At 35.1% G+C, this 16,596-nt stretch overlaps 1 protein-coding gene across 2 annotated transcripts in view; it reads right to left on the reverse strand.

The window, feature by feature from the left end:
• Positions 1–2,968: 2,968 nt before the first annotated feature.
• Positions 2,969–16,596, reverse strand: part of LOC135226121 (endothelial lipase-like) — a 42,592-nt gene continuing 28,964 nt past the window's right edge. For both annotated transcript variants that reach the window (XM_064265570.1, XM_064265569.1), the window contains 3 exons: positions 4,772–4,908; positions 3,503–3,685; positions 2,969–3,184 (listed from right to left, as the gene is read on the reverse strand). In XM_064265570.1, coding sequence (XP_064121640.1) covers positions 3,109–3,184; positions 3,503–3,685; positions 4,772–4,908 — 396 coding nt within the window. In that variant the 3' untranslated portion in view covers positions 2,969–3,108. The remainder of the gene's footprint in view (positions 3,185–3,502; positions 3,686–4,771; positions 4,909–16,596) is intronic.

Consider the following 16,596-nt stretch of genomic DNA (forward strand, 5'->3'; position numbering starts at 1 on the left):
GTAGATAGAAAGAATGAGTGTTGCGTTGCTGGCTGAATATGAGCAAGAAGCTCTTTAATAGCTAAAACCTTGGTTAGTAGAACCCTCATATTATTGTCAATTTAATTTAATTTTCCCAAGGTTGAGGTTAAGACAGTATATTTTGGTGTAACCACCTAATACCAACCCTTACAGAGGGATACTGCTTACAGTGTAACCTGTCAGAGAGTCTTTGCAAGTCCATTTGCCATGGCTGCATTACTTTCAGCCTTGTAATTTTCATGTTATCTTTGGTCTCTTCTCACTTGCCTGTCTAGCTCCTGTAACTGTACTATTTTCATTTTCAAGAACAAGTCCCTCGGGTAATAATTACCCAAATGGTTCCAGCACCAGGTTATCAGACCACACATTTATAAATAAAAAACTAATCTCTAAGATCAGCCCTATGGGAGGGTAGCGATGTCACTCGGTTGTCTCAAATAAAACTACTTCAGTGTTACCTTGGTATTTGGACAGCTCTCAACTCTTACAATTTATTTTTTGGATATTTACATCTGGCTAAAAAGTCAGTCTGTTTTAAAACATTTTGTTCAGTTTTTGGATGAACAAAGACAACAGGCTTGAACATGTATGGGATTAGACTCGTCATGTGTTTGTGATTCCTAGCTGACACAAAGGGGAAATGGGCAGTTAACCTGTAGCTCTTGTTCAGTGCAAAGCTCTGTTTTGGTGAGACTAGTGCAAGTAAGTCGTCATGAGGCTGAAGAAGTCTCGAGATGGCAGATCACCAAAAACACAAGTATACCTATGGGTAGACAATCAACAGAGCTAACAAGAAACTCATAGCAGCAACTGAAAGTGGTGACCCATCACTTATTTGACTAAGGAGTTTTGTATGCCCAAACTACAATTTCTTCAATAGTTTAACCTAAAGAGGTCATCAAAGGAATTAATGTTGCAAAGGGAGTGAAGTCTGCCATAAAACTAAATACTAGTTGGCAATACTGTTCCAAGACCATCACTTATGAATTACATGCTCTCTTACAAATCACCCTTGCAATGAATGCTGATACAGATTACACATAGTACTCAAGTTCCAAGTCAGTCAAGGGTGATCTGAAAAATCTATGAGGAGAGGTGGCATATACAATGTACTGAGGCATGTGGATGCTGCCAATTCTAACAAGGATGCTACTGAAAGATAGGTAAAGAGGGTTTTATTCCCAAACGTTTTCAGATATGAATGACAGGCTTGTTTTGGAAAAAAAAAAGAAGTCAAACTGGATGTATATCTCTTGAGATGAGAAGTCACTGTCAGAATACAAGCCAGTGAAGGACAGACTCATTATTGCTGTGTGGGAATGCAAATGGGGATAAACTGATAGATTCTTTTTACCAAATACTAGCCTATCCTCCTGTTTGCAGATCTGTCGAAAGAAATTGAAAATAGGAAAGAAAACATCAGCAAACATACACAAGGGAGCAGCGAATTTGGACCACTAAACTGCAGGATTGCCCAGATATCTTTTAGGAAATGGAGGCGAGTGATAAGTAGCTGAACCATGGAGGCATCTTAAGACAGACAAGATTAAAGTGGAACTGAACAAGAACAAAATAGATTTGTATCACCTGATGTTTTACTAATCAAATTCGTGTTGAACAGACCTTGCATTTGGTGAATCTTTATTAATCAACTGTAGTTCTTGAAGACTGTATCTGAATTGCCACACTTTGGTCTGAATTCTAGACGAAGACGAACTGCGATTTGAAATTTTGAATGCAAAGCTTTCAAGAAATTACAGCCACAACCACACAGAGAGCGAATTAGCACTTCAGCAATAGCGGGTTTCTTTGTTTTGCGAGGTCACGTTCAGAATTGAGACAACTGTTCAGAAGACGAAAATTACATAAATATAGGGAACTGAAATAACACAAGGGATAAAAGGCTAAAGCGATAAATGACTAAAAGACATGCAATATCAATTTATCGAGAGAGAGAGAGAGAGAGAGAAGTGAGATAGGGGGAGAGAGAGCGGAGAGAGATAGAGAGAGAGATTTTAAAGAGAGAGGAGGAGAGGAGAGGATGAGAGAGAGAGAGAGAGAGATTTTCTATTCCGAGAGGCTGTACTTTTACACACACATTATTCTGCCAGGCGTTGTCTCGTTTCTTCATCTGCAGCCAGAGCCGTAGAGGCCATACTGTAACCTTGATCTGCTCTGGAACGCCAGTAACATGGCTCAAATCAATACTCATTCATAACAGCACCATTACAGATTCAGAATTATTCGTTGATTTAAATGAACCTGTGGATTCAGACTTATTTTCAGACATTACCAGATGAACCTGATCAGGCATATTACTTATATTTGTTTTTGAAAGTTCAGGTATTTGGGCCACACTGCATAATTTTGTTGTAAGTGATAAATACTCACAAGCATAAACAAATATAAGAAATGTTTCATAAAAAAAATTCTTTCGATGACAAAAATATATTCTTTAAGGGTACAACAATCTCTAGTCTGCGCATTTAAGTAGCCACTCCTATCTGGTAGCCATCATTATTGAAAACAACTTGTGATGTCTTTGTCTCTCAAAATGCCATCTCATTCTCTTTTATATTGACCATAATCTCATATTTCCTCGCTCGTCGTCTGTTTCTCTTTCATGTTTTGAAGAAAATGCTATTTTGTCGCGATCATACCTCAAAATAAAAGTGAATAAATAAACTATCCTCCTATAAAAGATAGTGTTCAATGCTTGTTCACTCTTAAATTGGTTCCCCGACATTAAGCTGGAATAATCCGTTAATCAGGATGAATTTGTTAGCACTTCACTGTAGTTTTCTTCCTCTATTTTTATCATATTTTTCAAATAAATTTTGTATGAGTTTATTGCTCCTATTGACATGAATACTGGCCACAACGATGTGCAAGTATATATTCTTATATTCTATGAAGGTTTCTTTTGGGGTTTATTTAAACACAAATATATTCGTATAAGTAGATTTCTTCCATATAAATAGTCCTTACTCGGGAGTAATGGCTGTCACTCGTGAAAAAACAGCAGCGTGGTAAAGGCAGGAACGCACTTTGCAGTCTCTCCATAAAAGTCGCCTGTTTTATTTTAGTTCAACAAGGTCCTTTTCTGGGCCTTCCGATTATGCTGTCTGATAAAGTGATGGAAACTTTTGAAGTTACACAATATCTGTAAGGAGGAAAAAGCAGTGACATAAACATTCAGCAAATAATTGCGTCCTTTCCTGAACTCAATTTCAACAACTCGTAAATAGTATTCGTGAGAAAATTTTTGATAAATTTGAGACGAAATTTACAAAACTACTACCTACAAAGATAGAATAGAGTACGGTTATTAACAATAGTTGTTGTTCACACGTTAGTTGAGAAGATTAGCGCAGACTTTTAATAATACAGTAGTTAAAGAAAAAGTGAAATCAGTAGTTTTTCTTGAAATATTAGTCAGACTGGCGACGGACCGATGAAGGATGAAGAGACCACCACTTACCCATCGTTCGTAGTCACATCGACTGCCATGATTCTCAAGATCTGCAGCGTGTCATTTGTAGCTGGTCGTCGAAATACTGGAAGGTTATAGGCGACGTTCACCTTTAAGCTGCCAATATCCATTGCAATGGGAAGGGTGATCATATTTACCAGGAGCTTATCATGAAGTATATTTGTGCCATACCTGCAGTTACAGAAAAAAAGCTTAAGACTTATAACATCCGATCATATCATCATGACGGGATGTCAAATTCGAAACTGATTTGAAAATTGGGAGGGGTCATTATTTTTTAGAACGTCACGTTGTAGTAGGTTAATTCGTTTTGGGAAAAAGGTCAGATGATGCTAGTGTATCAGATCAAAGTAAAAATCAAATCAACAAAGTAAGAATGCGGACTGATTGATCTATTTTGGTCACGGTCTGACACACAGTACTACACACCTTTGCTATTACGTGTTCTCTAACATCTCACTCAAAATTATCATAGACATTTGACGCACAAATTTTCTTTCTCATCTAAACGTGCCCACTTCTCTCTTCAGCCTTTTAGTTACTTACTTTACTTCCTCAGTAAACTCTTTCATACACTTATTGTCACATTAAATAATGATATGTCCCAATAATTTTTGCCCTGATACGCTCCTTGTCCAGTTAAACAAAAGAACAGTCACACCTTTAGAATATTTCACTCATCCAGTCTACCATACAAACAATGGTCATCATCTTTCCACAATATTTCCCTTGTAATCTCTTCATCTCCTGTTCCCTTTTTATTCTCCAGCCTTTTAAGGTCAAACTTTCATAAGGAACGATTATTTTCACATACTCCCAGTCTCCAGTTGTTTTACTTTCTACAGTAAAAAAATCCCCCAAAATGTTTTCTCCACAAACTCAGAACTTCTCTTCCTATCTATTTTTATCTTCTCTGTAATTGAGAAGATTGCATTCAAGTTCAAATAAAACCTTTCCAATTAGTCACCCAAGGTGCGTTTGGTGCTTGTTTTCATTATAAATACTAGAAAGCTGCTTAATAGTACATCATAAATATCATAACTTGATCACGAACTAGATTAAGTTTGTTGAAACCTATTAAGTATATGACCCAGTTAGCAATATCATTTCTTAAATATGATCTGTAACCATCCGTTAGCAATGTCATGAAATGCTGCCAGTAATGGTTTATCTGGAATCAAGACGCCTCCGGTCAGGTTGTATCTGGCTACAGTATCATGAATTATGGGATCACTAGGATAAAATCATTTAACTTACCTAAGTAGGGTAATTTTCTTTCGGTTTTGAGTGGGTAAAAGGAAAAGAATTTCAACGTCGCCCTGGGCACGTCCGTCTCCTCTGGACTCCAAATAAGCTCCAATCTTGATGTGTTTCGACAGGAAAGGATATTGACCCTGTTTTGAAACATCAAAAGTTAATATAGGAAAGGTAGCCATAGTACATACATGCATACATAAATGTGTGTACATAAGTTTCCTGCATAAGGTTTCACCCATAATTCATCAGTTAAGGTGAGAATGTAGCATAGTGACTTGTGTTGGTATTTTTTGGTGGGGCAATCCTTTTCAGGAGAATCGTCATTACACACACACACACACACACACACACACACACACATATATATATATATATATATATATATATATATATATATATATATATATATCAATAGAGAATCCACAGTAATATTTTTGTTTATCAAGTCGAAATGTACTTGTAGAAATACTAACAGAGCTTCAAGCTTTCGTCCATCCTTCTGTAATCAAGTCTACAGAAGGAAGGACGAAAGCTTTAAGCTCTGTAAAGATTCCAACAAATCCATTTCGTCTTTCTAAAACAGAATATTATTGCAGATCCTTCTATTACCAAGTAGTATCACGATACGGTGTTACTATATTTCATATATATATATATATATTATATATATATATATATATATATATATATATATATATATATATATATATATATATATATATATATATATATATATATATATATATATATATATAGTATGTATATATATAGCGAATCCCACAGGAAAATGATAGTCAGAAATCCAAGCGCTTTAGTCATTACTAAGAATTGTCAAGGAGCTAATGAAATACAATTGGAGAGAAACAAGGTCTCAGGTACACAACAAGATCAAGAATACCAGATGGTTAATTGTCAAAAGGGTAAAAATTAAAGAGATAATCCAGGATTATCGGATATCACACGGTCACAAACCTAAAACAGATTTGACCCTAACCGAAATTACAAAGTATCTTTACAGTCCAAAACATGTAAAAACTGAATATATTAATTTTGTTGCTTATATTTATCTACAACTTTTTTCATTATGAAAGCATCAAGTTTAAATAGACCAAGACTTAAATTTAGAACATTTCTATGATTTGACTTCATGAAACAAGATTCAATGATATTCCTTTTAACTGTGTCATTACATGGGATTAAGGCTCTTGCTTGACTTCAATTAATGGGATGATCTAAATCTCTCATATGTACGAATAATGCATTCGATATTTGCCAGTTCTCACAGAATATTGATGCTGTTTGAGACGTGAAAGTGTACCGGTCTGGTCCGTATAGACTTTATCACACTTTTTGCAAGGAATTTTCTATATGCAGCCTGGAAGATCTTTAGGAGAATTTTTGATGACTAAACTCTTGACATTAATATTACTGAAAACAGCATTTATGTTAAAAAGCTTTAAAATTCTAGGAATATCTAAAAACCTTTCATCATAGGGTAATTTTAGAATGCTATGCTTACTAAATTCAAGTTTGTTATTAGTTGAATAAAAAGTTTTTCTAGCTCTTTTCCATGCCACATCTACAAAAGTCCTTGGGTATTTAAGTTTCAATGCAATATCATAAATAGTTTTAATTTTCAAGCGTCAATAAACTGTGGGCTACAGACACCTAAAGCCCTTAGGCACATCCCAGAACAAACAGAGAATTTAACATTTTGATGGTGATTGGAGTAGTAATGAACAAAAGAGGCAATATTAGTTTGATTTTCGAAAGACTGAAAAGGGGAAATGTTGCTATCATTTTCTATGGACAGTTACATCATGAAAATTCAAATTAGAATTTCTTTCTTCCTCTACAGTAAATTTTATAGAAGGGACTAAATTATTGAGATTATTAAGGAATTCCTGGAGATTTTCGTGAACTGGCCAAATACAGAAAATATCATCCACATACCTAAACCAAATAACTTCTTGGGGCAAAATTCTTCGGTAAGAGTTTTGTCTAAAAAATTCCATGTAAATATTGCTAGGACAGGAGATAAGGGATTACCCATAGCCATGCCAAACTTTTGTACAAAAAATTCCCCATTAAAACAAAATTTACTATATTTGATACATAACTTTATGAGACTAGTCTCAAACAGCATCAATATTCTGTGAGAACTGGGCAAATATCGAATGCATTATTCGTACATATGAGAGATTTAGATCATCCCATTAACTGGAGTCAAGAAAGAGCCTTAATCCCATGTAATGACACAGTTCAAAGGAATATCATTGAATCTTGTTTCATGAAGTCAAATAATAGAAATGTTCTAAATTTAAGTCTTGGTCTATTTAAAACTTGATGCTTTCATAATGAAAAAGTTGTAGATAAATATAAGCAACAAAATTAATATATTCAGTTTTTACATGTTTTGGACTGTTAAATTACTTTGAAATTTTGGTTAGGGTCAAATCTGTTTAGGTTTGTGACCATGTGATATCCGATAATCCTGGATTATCTCTTTTAATTTTTACCCTTTTGACAATTAACCATCTGGTATTCTTGATCTTGTTGTGTACCTGAGACCTTTCTCTCCAATTGTTTTTCATTAACTCCTTGACAATGTCTTAGTAAAGACGAAAGCAACTTGCATTTCTAACTATCATTTTCCTGTGGGATTCGCTTATTTATGAAGTCACGTGCATCTACTATGATTTTTTTTTAAAATATATATATATATATATATATAGAGCGAATTAGAATATTAAAGGACATTGTAGCTCGATATGTATATGAATCACGGTAATGTGATATGACTTATGTAAAATGCTACGTGTTGTCAAAAGAGCTACTTAACTACCGGGAGTCGAGGCGGGTTGATGTTGTCTCCAAACCAACGAATACTTTCAGCGCGAGAAAGTTTTAATTTGAGGTGAGAGAACGACATATACCTTTAAGCCTCTCGCGGTTGGGGGGGTGGTACCGCTTCCACTGACGGTCCTGGATTTATAATGTACCTACGTTCGCGCCCAAGTACAGGTAAATCTATTATCGAGAAAAAATTCCCCTTCGGTTAAGCATATATGAAAATATAATTAATTCCGAGGTAGAGGCGAATTAGATATTAAAGGACATTGTAGCTCGATATATGTATATGAATCACGGTAATGTGATCATTGACTTATGTAAAATGCTACGTGTTGTCAAAACGCTACTTAACTACCGGAGTCGAGGCGGGTTGATGTTGTCTCCAAACCAACGAATACTCAGCGCGAGAAAGTATTTGAGGTGAGAGGACGACATATACCTTTAAGCCTTCTCGCGGTTGGATGGTACGCTTCCACTGACGGTCCTGGATTTATAATGTACCTACGTTCGCGCCAAGTACAGGTAAATCTATTATCGAGAAAAAAATTCCCCTTCGGTTAAGCATATATGAAAATATATTAATTCCGAGGTAGAGCGAATTAGATATTAAAGGACATTGTAGCTCGATATATGTATATTGAATCACGGTAATGTGATATGACTTATGTAAAATGCTACGTGTTTGTCAAAAGCGCTACTTAACTACCGGAGTCGAGGCGGGTTGATGTTGTCTCCAAACCAACGAATACTTCAGCGCGAGAAAGTATTTGAGGTGAGAGACGACATATACCTTTAAGCCTCTCGCGGTTTGGGTTGGTACCGCTTCCACTGACGGTCCTGGATTTATAATGTACCTACGTTCGCGCCCAAGTACAGGTAAATCTATTATCGAGAAAAAATTCCCCTTCGGTTAAGCATATATGAAAATATATTAATTCCGAGGTAGAGCGAATTAGATATTAAAGGACATTGTAGCTCGATATATGTATATGAATCACGGTAATGTGATATGACTTATATATATATATATATATACATACATATATATATATATATATATATATATATATATATATATATATATCTATATATATATATATATATATATTATATATATATATTATATATATATATATATATATATGTAAGTGTTTACATAATAAAAATATGGAATGTTAGTCCATATATATATAAAAGTCTAAAACTAAAGAGGTCAACCAGATTGCTTGCAGGAATGTGATCAGACTAGAGACGCTAAAGATGACGTATACAATAAGTATGTAGGCTAAGATAACATGCCGTCACCTGTAGTCATTCAATTGTTTATAAACATTAGTCCAAGCTCCCTGCTTGAGACAACTACCGCCTACGTGATCTGTAGCGTGTCTCATTTTGATTGTGTGTTCGTATGAAACTATGTCATTTGTATGTATGTTCATATGTTCGAACTACTGTCTGTTCCTTCATAACTTGTAACAGAGATGGTAGACAGGCAGAACAGAGTTAGTGATCGTCATTAGAAGACCTGTACCTCTTTACCTAAGCTTTATCATGTAGAGGAATAGGATTAGCCATCATCATTGGCAGAAGCGATCAAGCTATCGTTATTAGAAGACTTGTACAATCATACCTGATCTTCACCATGTAAAACTTCAGAAGAATATATAATTTTTTATACTTAGTGTTTTCTACAAGAACCTCCTCACCGAACCATGAGTTTAACACATCGTCGTAACCAACAAGATAATACCGACTTCGTAAGTGATCTACAAACCCCCAGACACTCCATTGAAGATGGAAGTGCAATACAACCGACTTAGCGTAAGATTATCGCTAGTCTAACATTACCTCATAGGGCGCCTTATCATACAAGGCACAAGCCCTAATATTGGTGGCCAGCGTACCAGACGAACTCTACAACGTCCTACGAAGAAAACCAGATAAAATCATGTATCATAAGAAGTCAACGACGACGGAAGCAGCAGATTCTTCAAGCAACCTAGTATCATCGTTAGTGAGCGACTTCAGAAAACAATAAGAACTCTTCAACGACGACGAAAGCAACAGATTCTTCAACCAACTTAGTATCATCGTTTAGTGAATAACTTCAAGAAACAAAACCGACGTGTCTTTTTTCCTACGACAACGCAAGCTTCGTCTCTCATTAGAATCATTCAAGAAAACTCGTTAGTGAGCGTTTCCCGGCACTCCAAGAAACAAACCGAACGCGTCTGCAGCATCGGATCTTTCAAGGGCTCGAATCATCGAAACAACGGTGCACGGGGGAAACTGAAGCCAAACCAGGTCATCCGCTAAATAGAGAAGGGGAGACCAAGGCCGTGTGTCGTTATCGGAACACCGTGACTTCCACAAAAGCAAGCTAAGTACAATTTTTTATTCATTTGAGTAACTTTGAGTGTTTCCTTTACAGGTCGAATTTCGTTATTCCTGTGGCTGAAGTTACGAGACATCTTAATCTTACTTTTTTACAGAATTATCTACATCATTGAGATTTCGCTACTGCGAGTTTTTTATCATTGAGTGTCTGTTTCCAGAAGTTCTACTGAAATATCATAATCATGATACTATGTTAACTTTATCATTTTGGGTGATTATTAATCCCTTACGTAACAAATCATATTAAAACAGTGAATATGCGTTTACGCAGTGGACGTCTGTATTTATACAGATGCATGGATAGGGTCGTTAAGCACCGTAGTGATTAGAAAACACACAAAAAACAAATCTATATAAATTAGAGGTAACACTATTTCGGGTCATGACAATAAATGCTCCTTTGCAAAGTCCCGATCGCAGTTTTTAGCCTTGAGTTTTTGAGTTATATAAAATATCGAACCTCAATGACTCAACTTAACTTTAAAATATGGCTGGATTGCAAGGAATAACATGTCTGTAAAAAACTTTCATCAGGCTAAATGCGCTGACCAGGATCCCTCACTATTTCAAATTTTAGCAAGAATGAAGTACAAACAGTTAATATGAATGCAGTAGTGATAACTTGTCTTATTAGTAATCGCTCAGTTCCTAATAGTTCGTCATTCATTGCTTTATACGTAACCAGCAACATAATGCTAAAAACACACAATACGTTGCCGATGGTAATAAAGAGAAGGATCCTAATTATTACAAAAAGAAATAGAAACAGTAGCCTTTCAGAATCAAACAAGCAAACTCGGTTACTGTGTCACCTAGTCAAGCGGTCAAGGTTAGTCAAAAACTGCCGAAGTGTTCAAAGAAATTATCTACAGAAATTATCTACATCATTGAGATTTCGCTACTGCGAGTTTTTTATCATTGAGTGTCCTGTTTCCAGAAGTTCTACTGAAATATCATAATCATATACTATGTTAACTTTATCATTTTGGGTGATTATTAATCCCTTACGTAACAAATCATATTAAACAGTGAATATGCGTTTACGCAGTGGACGTCTGTCTTTATACAGATGCATGGATAGGGTCGTTAAGCACCGTAGTGATTAGAAAACACAAAAACAAAAACAAGTGGAACACCCGTACAAATCTATATAAATTAGAGGTAACACTATTTCGGGTCATGACAATAAATGCCCTCCTTTGCAAAGTCCCGATCGCAGTTTTAGCCTTGAGTTTTTGAGTTATATAAAATATCGAACCTCAATGACTCAACTTAACTTTAAAAATATGGCTGGATTGCAAGGAATAACATGTCTGTAAAAAACTTTCATCGGGCTAAATGCGCTGACCAGGATCCCTCACTATTTTCAAATTTTAGCAAAGAATGAAGTACAAACAGTTAATATTGAATGCAGTAGTGATAACTTGTCTTATTAGTAATCGCTCAGTTCCTAATAGTTCGTCATTCATTGCTTTATACGTAACCAGCAACATAATGCTAAAAACACACAATACGTTGCCGATGGTAATAAAGAGAAGGATCCTAATTATTACAAAAAGAAATAGAAACAGTAGCCTTTCAGAATCAAACAAGCAAACTCGGTTACTGTGTCACCTAGTCAAGCGGTCAAGGTTAGTCAAAAACTGCCGAAGTGTCAAAGCATAGCAAAATTCCACACAATAAGCGACTCTAGCAGATGGGGAAAAGCGATGTTGGTTCATACCAATATCTTTTTGGAATTAAAAAGGATTTTTCCTATGAAACACACGACCGTATAAGTAATCAGAGCAGGTTTTCGTTTTAATTTTAATACATTAAGTTATAATAAATACTGGTGGATTAAGCCCAACTGTACGCGCCGTAAAAATTAGAATATCTTGTTTTATTTCTTTAGTACACGTAATATCTTGTATTTACGAGTCACCGTCTGTTGTTCGAACTTCCCTAATGAGGAAGTCCGGATAAGCGAGCGCTTACAGATACCTCTATAGTTATAAAAAACATTGATCTGTATGTAGTGTAATTGTAAGATCCATCTAGGGGTATACAAAATATTATCTTACATCCTGCAAAATAAGGCGTGTTTTATCAAAGGAAAATCCTATAAACCTTCAAACATAGTAAAATCCGTTTGAACAAAAATGAGACAGTTAATCAAATAATAACTTATATAAAGGAACTATACATTTGTCTCATAAATCGTAACATTGTTCAAATGACCCAACAGAATTCTCCCACAACCGCAGTCGTACTTTGCACGCAAAATCTCGAGAAGCATGCACCCTCGAATGTCTTAGTGCGTGTAAAAGACTTTGCTGGGAAATGAAATTTTAATCCTTCCCGACACTGAAATATAACGATTTCCGTGAACAAAGCCCTAAAGTATACATATCGTGGATACGGAAGTTATAAATATCGCATTTTTTTATTGTTGCTAATTTTTAATCACGCCAACCAGTTGTGGATGAATCTCTCTGATAATCTATCTAAAGTAATATCCGTAAAGTCATTCAAGCAGAGGTGATTCAGCAGAATTTTTTTTTATCTTCTACCTGAATACCAGGAAGTTTCTCCATAGCGAGTGATCTCTGGAGAAAAACGGATGTCCATTGAAAACAAAACACGGTCTAAGGACAAACATAAAGCTATTTACGTACCTTCGTATAAATTCTCAATGAAATTTTAAAAATAAAAGAGATATGACGAAGTTGAAAAATGTTAGTAATAGGAGCCATTAGGAAATCAAATAAGCCCAATATAATTTTTCCCTCAAACGTCATGCCATAAAAGATCGGACTGGCGTATCTGCGCAGATTACTGTCGCTTAAACAAGGAAACGACTTCCGATAGTTTCCAGTGCGATGTACCGACGACATCTATCTCTGTTAGGTTAGAATAAATTTTTTTTTTTTCACAAACTTGGACTTACTTAAATGCTTTTACCACCTAAGTGATTGTACCTCATACACCGTTTCAGCACACCCAGGGGACATTATCAATTTTTACGTATGCCTCCGGCTTACGTTGCGCCCCAAATTACAATATAGTGTTGGAGACTTTTAGGGATAACCTACATGCCTATATGGATGATCTTGTAATCTTTTCTAATACCTTAGAAGTACATTCACATAAAGTAGAGCTAGTGCTACAGAGACAAAGACAAATAATCTCAGAGTAAATATCTAAATGTGTTTTTTAAAACCGAACATGTTTATCTAGGTTTTTATGTGTCTAGTCAAGGTCTTAAAGTAGTCCGTGGTAAGGTGTCGGCTATTCCATAACTTCCGGTACCTATTAACGTAAAAGGGGGATACAGCACTTTTGCGCTGTAGTGGGTATTACAATCGTATGCAAATATGTAACTCTTCAATCATGACAGCTCCTTTAACAGATCTTACGAAGAAGAGCGTAGATTGTTATGGTCTAAAAGCATCAACAGGCGTTCGATATCTTAAAAGCGGAATAATGCAGCTTACCTAACTTAAAAATCCCTGATTTAAATAAGGAAGCTTTTTTTTTTATTGCAACAGACGCCTCAGACCAAGGGTAAGAGGGAGATACTACTTCAGTAATATGATAAACAGTTCTTCCCTATAGCTTTTTATTCACGTAAACTAAAGCCCTCTGAAAGTAAATATGCAGTAATAGGCAAGGAAGGGCTAGGTATCTTTAACACTAGTACATTTTAAGTCATAATCTATGGCTATCCTGATAAAGTCCTTACTGAACATGAGTCCTTTACCGAGTTTTTCAAAGGCTTTAATCACAGTCCAAAGGGAACTCGGTGACAAATGATCATTCAGGTTATTGGAGCCAAGATAAGATATCTACCTGGGAAAGCAAATATCATAGCTGACGCATTATCCCGCAATCCGCACCATACAGCAAAGAACCATTAATTGGACTAAAAGATATAGAAACATCCGTGCCTATTGTTAAAACCGTATCTAAACAAGAAATTCCTTAACCCAAGAGATCGCGAGCATTGAATATCTGGGTCGGAGCGCAGAACTGTTACAAACTGAACAAAGCAAGTGTCACAGCGATAAGCAAAACAATAAACACCAAAACAATAAACACCAAACAATAAACACTTCGAAACGGAAACAGGGTCAAGCGGCTAGCAAACCAATAAACACTTCGAGCAGAAACCCTAAAGCAAAAGTATATTTAAAGTATGTGTATCAGAATAATGTAATCAAATGTAATATTATATGTAGGTCTGTGACGAGGTAAACCCGAAGAACACAGCAGATGACTAACGACCAGGTATTAGTAATAATCTCTTTCATACCAATCGTCATAAACTGGTTGCATTCCGTCATCCAGGGTTCCCTACTATGTCACAGAAAGCCAAATCACTATTTTACTGGCCTACAATGCTTACAGATATAAAAGCACATAACTGATTGTAACACGTGTCATGAAGACAAGGGACACACTAAGACACCTGTCAGTTTAAGGGTCCTATCCTGTGCCAAATCAATCCTTGAAAGAATATAAGTAGAATTATTAACAGAATTACGAGTCTGACAGAGGGAATAAACACTTCTTAGTGTTAATAGTTCCTTGACACGTTATATAGAATTAATAGCACTAAAAACAAACACCGCAATTGAGTGCGTTACGAATATTTATGAGTGCTAAATCAGTAAACATGGAATTCAACACATAATAATCTGTGACTCGGGTGGTGTAAATCAATAATAATCTCCATAACACGTGGTGTGAATTCCTTTCCATTAAGAAAACCAATATAATATTTTATCACCCAGAGTCAATCGGTTTGGTTTAGAATAAGAGATAAATAAAAAAAAAAAAAAAAGAAAAAGTGTCAATGTCTTACGAGTACAACTCGTGATATTGGATCCGTAACTGGATTATAGCGGTTCTCGCGGTTTTAAATACCTTTATCATTCATATCTCGTATCTGTAGAAATGATACCGCAAGTAGCCTTATACGGTACGCCGCTAGAACTCTTCCACATATTCAAGCCAACCATTAATTATCAAATATATATATATATATAATAAATAAATATAAAAAAAAAATAAAATAAATATGGATACAAGTGGAGTCAATATAATACACTCCGTAAGAAGTCGGAAGGGTTACAAATTTATAATAAAAAAGGAATCACGATTATATCAATAAGCAAAACGTAACCATTAAATATCCAAATATATATGCGTAAAGATTTGAACTCTAACTTAACGCTTTAGTAATGACAAATAAGCTAAAAGTTCAAACACATATCCAAAACCTACTGACATATTGTCTGTCCGGTTGATTTATATTCGTAGTCAATGAAAAAAAAAAAAATAATAATAATAAAAAATAAATAAAAAATAAAATAAAATAAAAGAGATTTTAAAGTCAGGAAGTCTAGAAGTGAAAATGTTATCTATGAAATAATCCTATATGAATCTTATACAGGGCTAATAATATATATAGAATTTGTATGGAAACCTTTTTCATTAGTTTTCAATAAGGAATATTTAATTTAACATAATCATGCAGTTTTCCAACATGAAACTAATATATTGTTCAATTTTGGTACTGTTTTTTTTTTCAGACATTCTTCATGTGGGTCGAGTATTAAAAAACAAAAAAATTTATCCTAAAGTCGTATTTATTACAGCAAGTAACGTAACTCTTAGCTGGCTGAGAGCAATCCCCTGCCAAAGTGACGACGTCATCATTGCCGTATCAGCATTTGTTCCTTTTAACCTCATAATCTGCTTACACAGGCTTCATCTCGCGCTTGCAAAAGCAGATTGACTGGAGAAAGGAATGCTTAGCCCGAACTTCTCATGGGCAAGGGCAGACATGTCTATCCGTATGTGTAATGCAATTAGTTAAGGACTTGCAATCATTTTAAAATTCATGAACAAAATAAGCAAATAGAATTTTCTATAACAACAAAATGAATTAATTTTTTTTTTCTGAACCTCATAGACATTTAGAAGTATCAAGATATGTATATATGAAATATTTACTTGCAACATTAGCCTATTACAATTCAAGTAAAACATTCATGGGAAATGTCACATTTTCATGAAAAACCCAAAGTTTATATAGAAATTAGTTACATAGTGGGTTTTTCGTTGCATCTCCTACCTATTAATAATGTTTTAAAAGTTAACCTCAGAGGAGCGCACGAGAAAATTTGAATATGAAACTTTTGTTAGGGCACATAGGATCAGGTTTTATCACAACTTAATTTCAGTTAGCATAGAGAACTACAGAATCATGATTAATCTTCTCTCTTTGACTCTTATGTTGCCTGGCAATCTTACAATTAGCTCCGTTTTCCACTTCTTTGTCTAGTAACTTACTACCAGTAATATCGAATTTTCTTTGAGATTCGTAATGATATCTATTTATTTGTTATAATTATGGATATTTTACAGTCATCATAGACCTGGATAGGTTCACTCATTGTTAATGCATGGATAAAAAAGTTGTACAGCGGACTCTTTTGAATTCCAAAATATCAGCGAATTCATGTGGGTTAAGTCTGGTCTAAATGGCTCTCTTCCCTCCCGTATTTGGATGTCGTCTGAATTTACTT

The sequence above is a fragment of the Macrobrachium nipponense genome, chromosome 14, assembly GCF_015104395.2.
Source record: "Macrobrachium nipponense isolate FS-2020 chromosome 14, ASM1510439v2, whole genome shotgun sequence".
NCBI classification, from domain to species: domain Eukaryota; kingdom Metazoa; phylum Arthropoda; class Malacostraca; order Decapoda; family Palaemonidae; genus Macrobrachium; species Macrobrachium nipponense.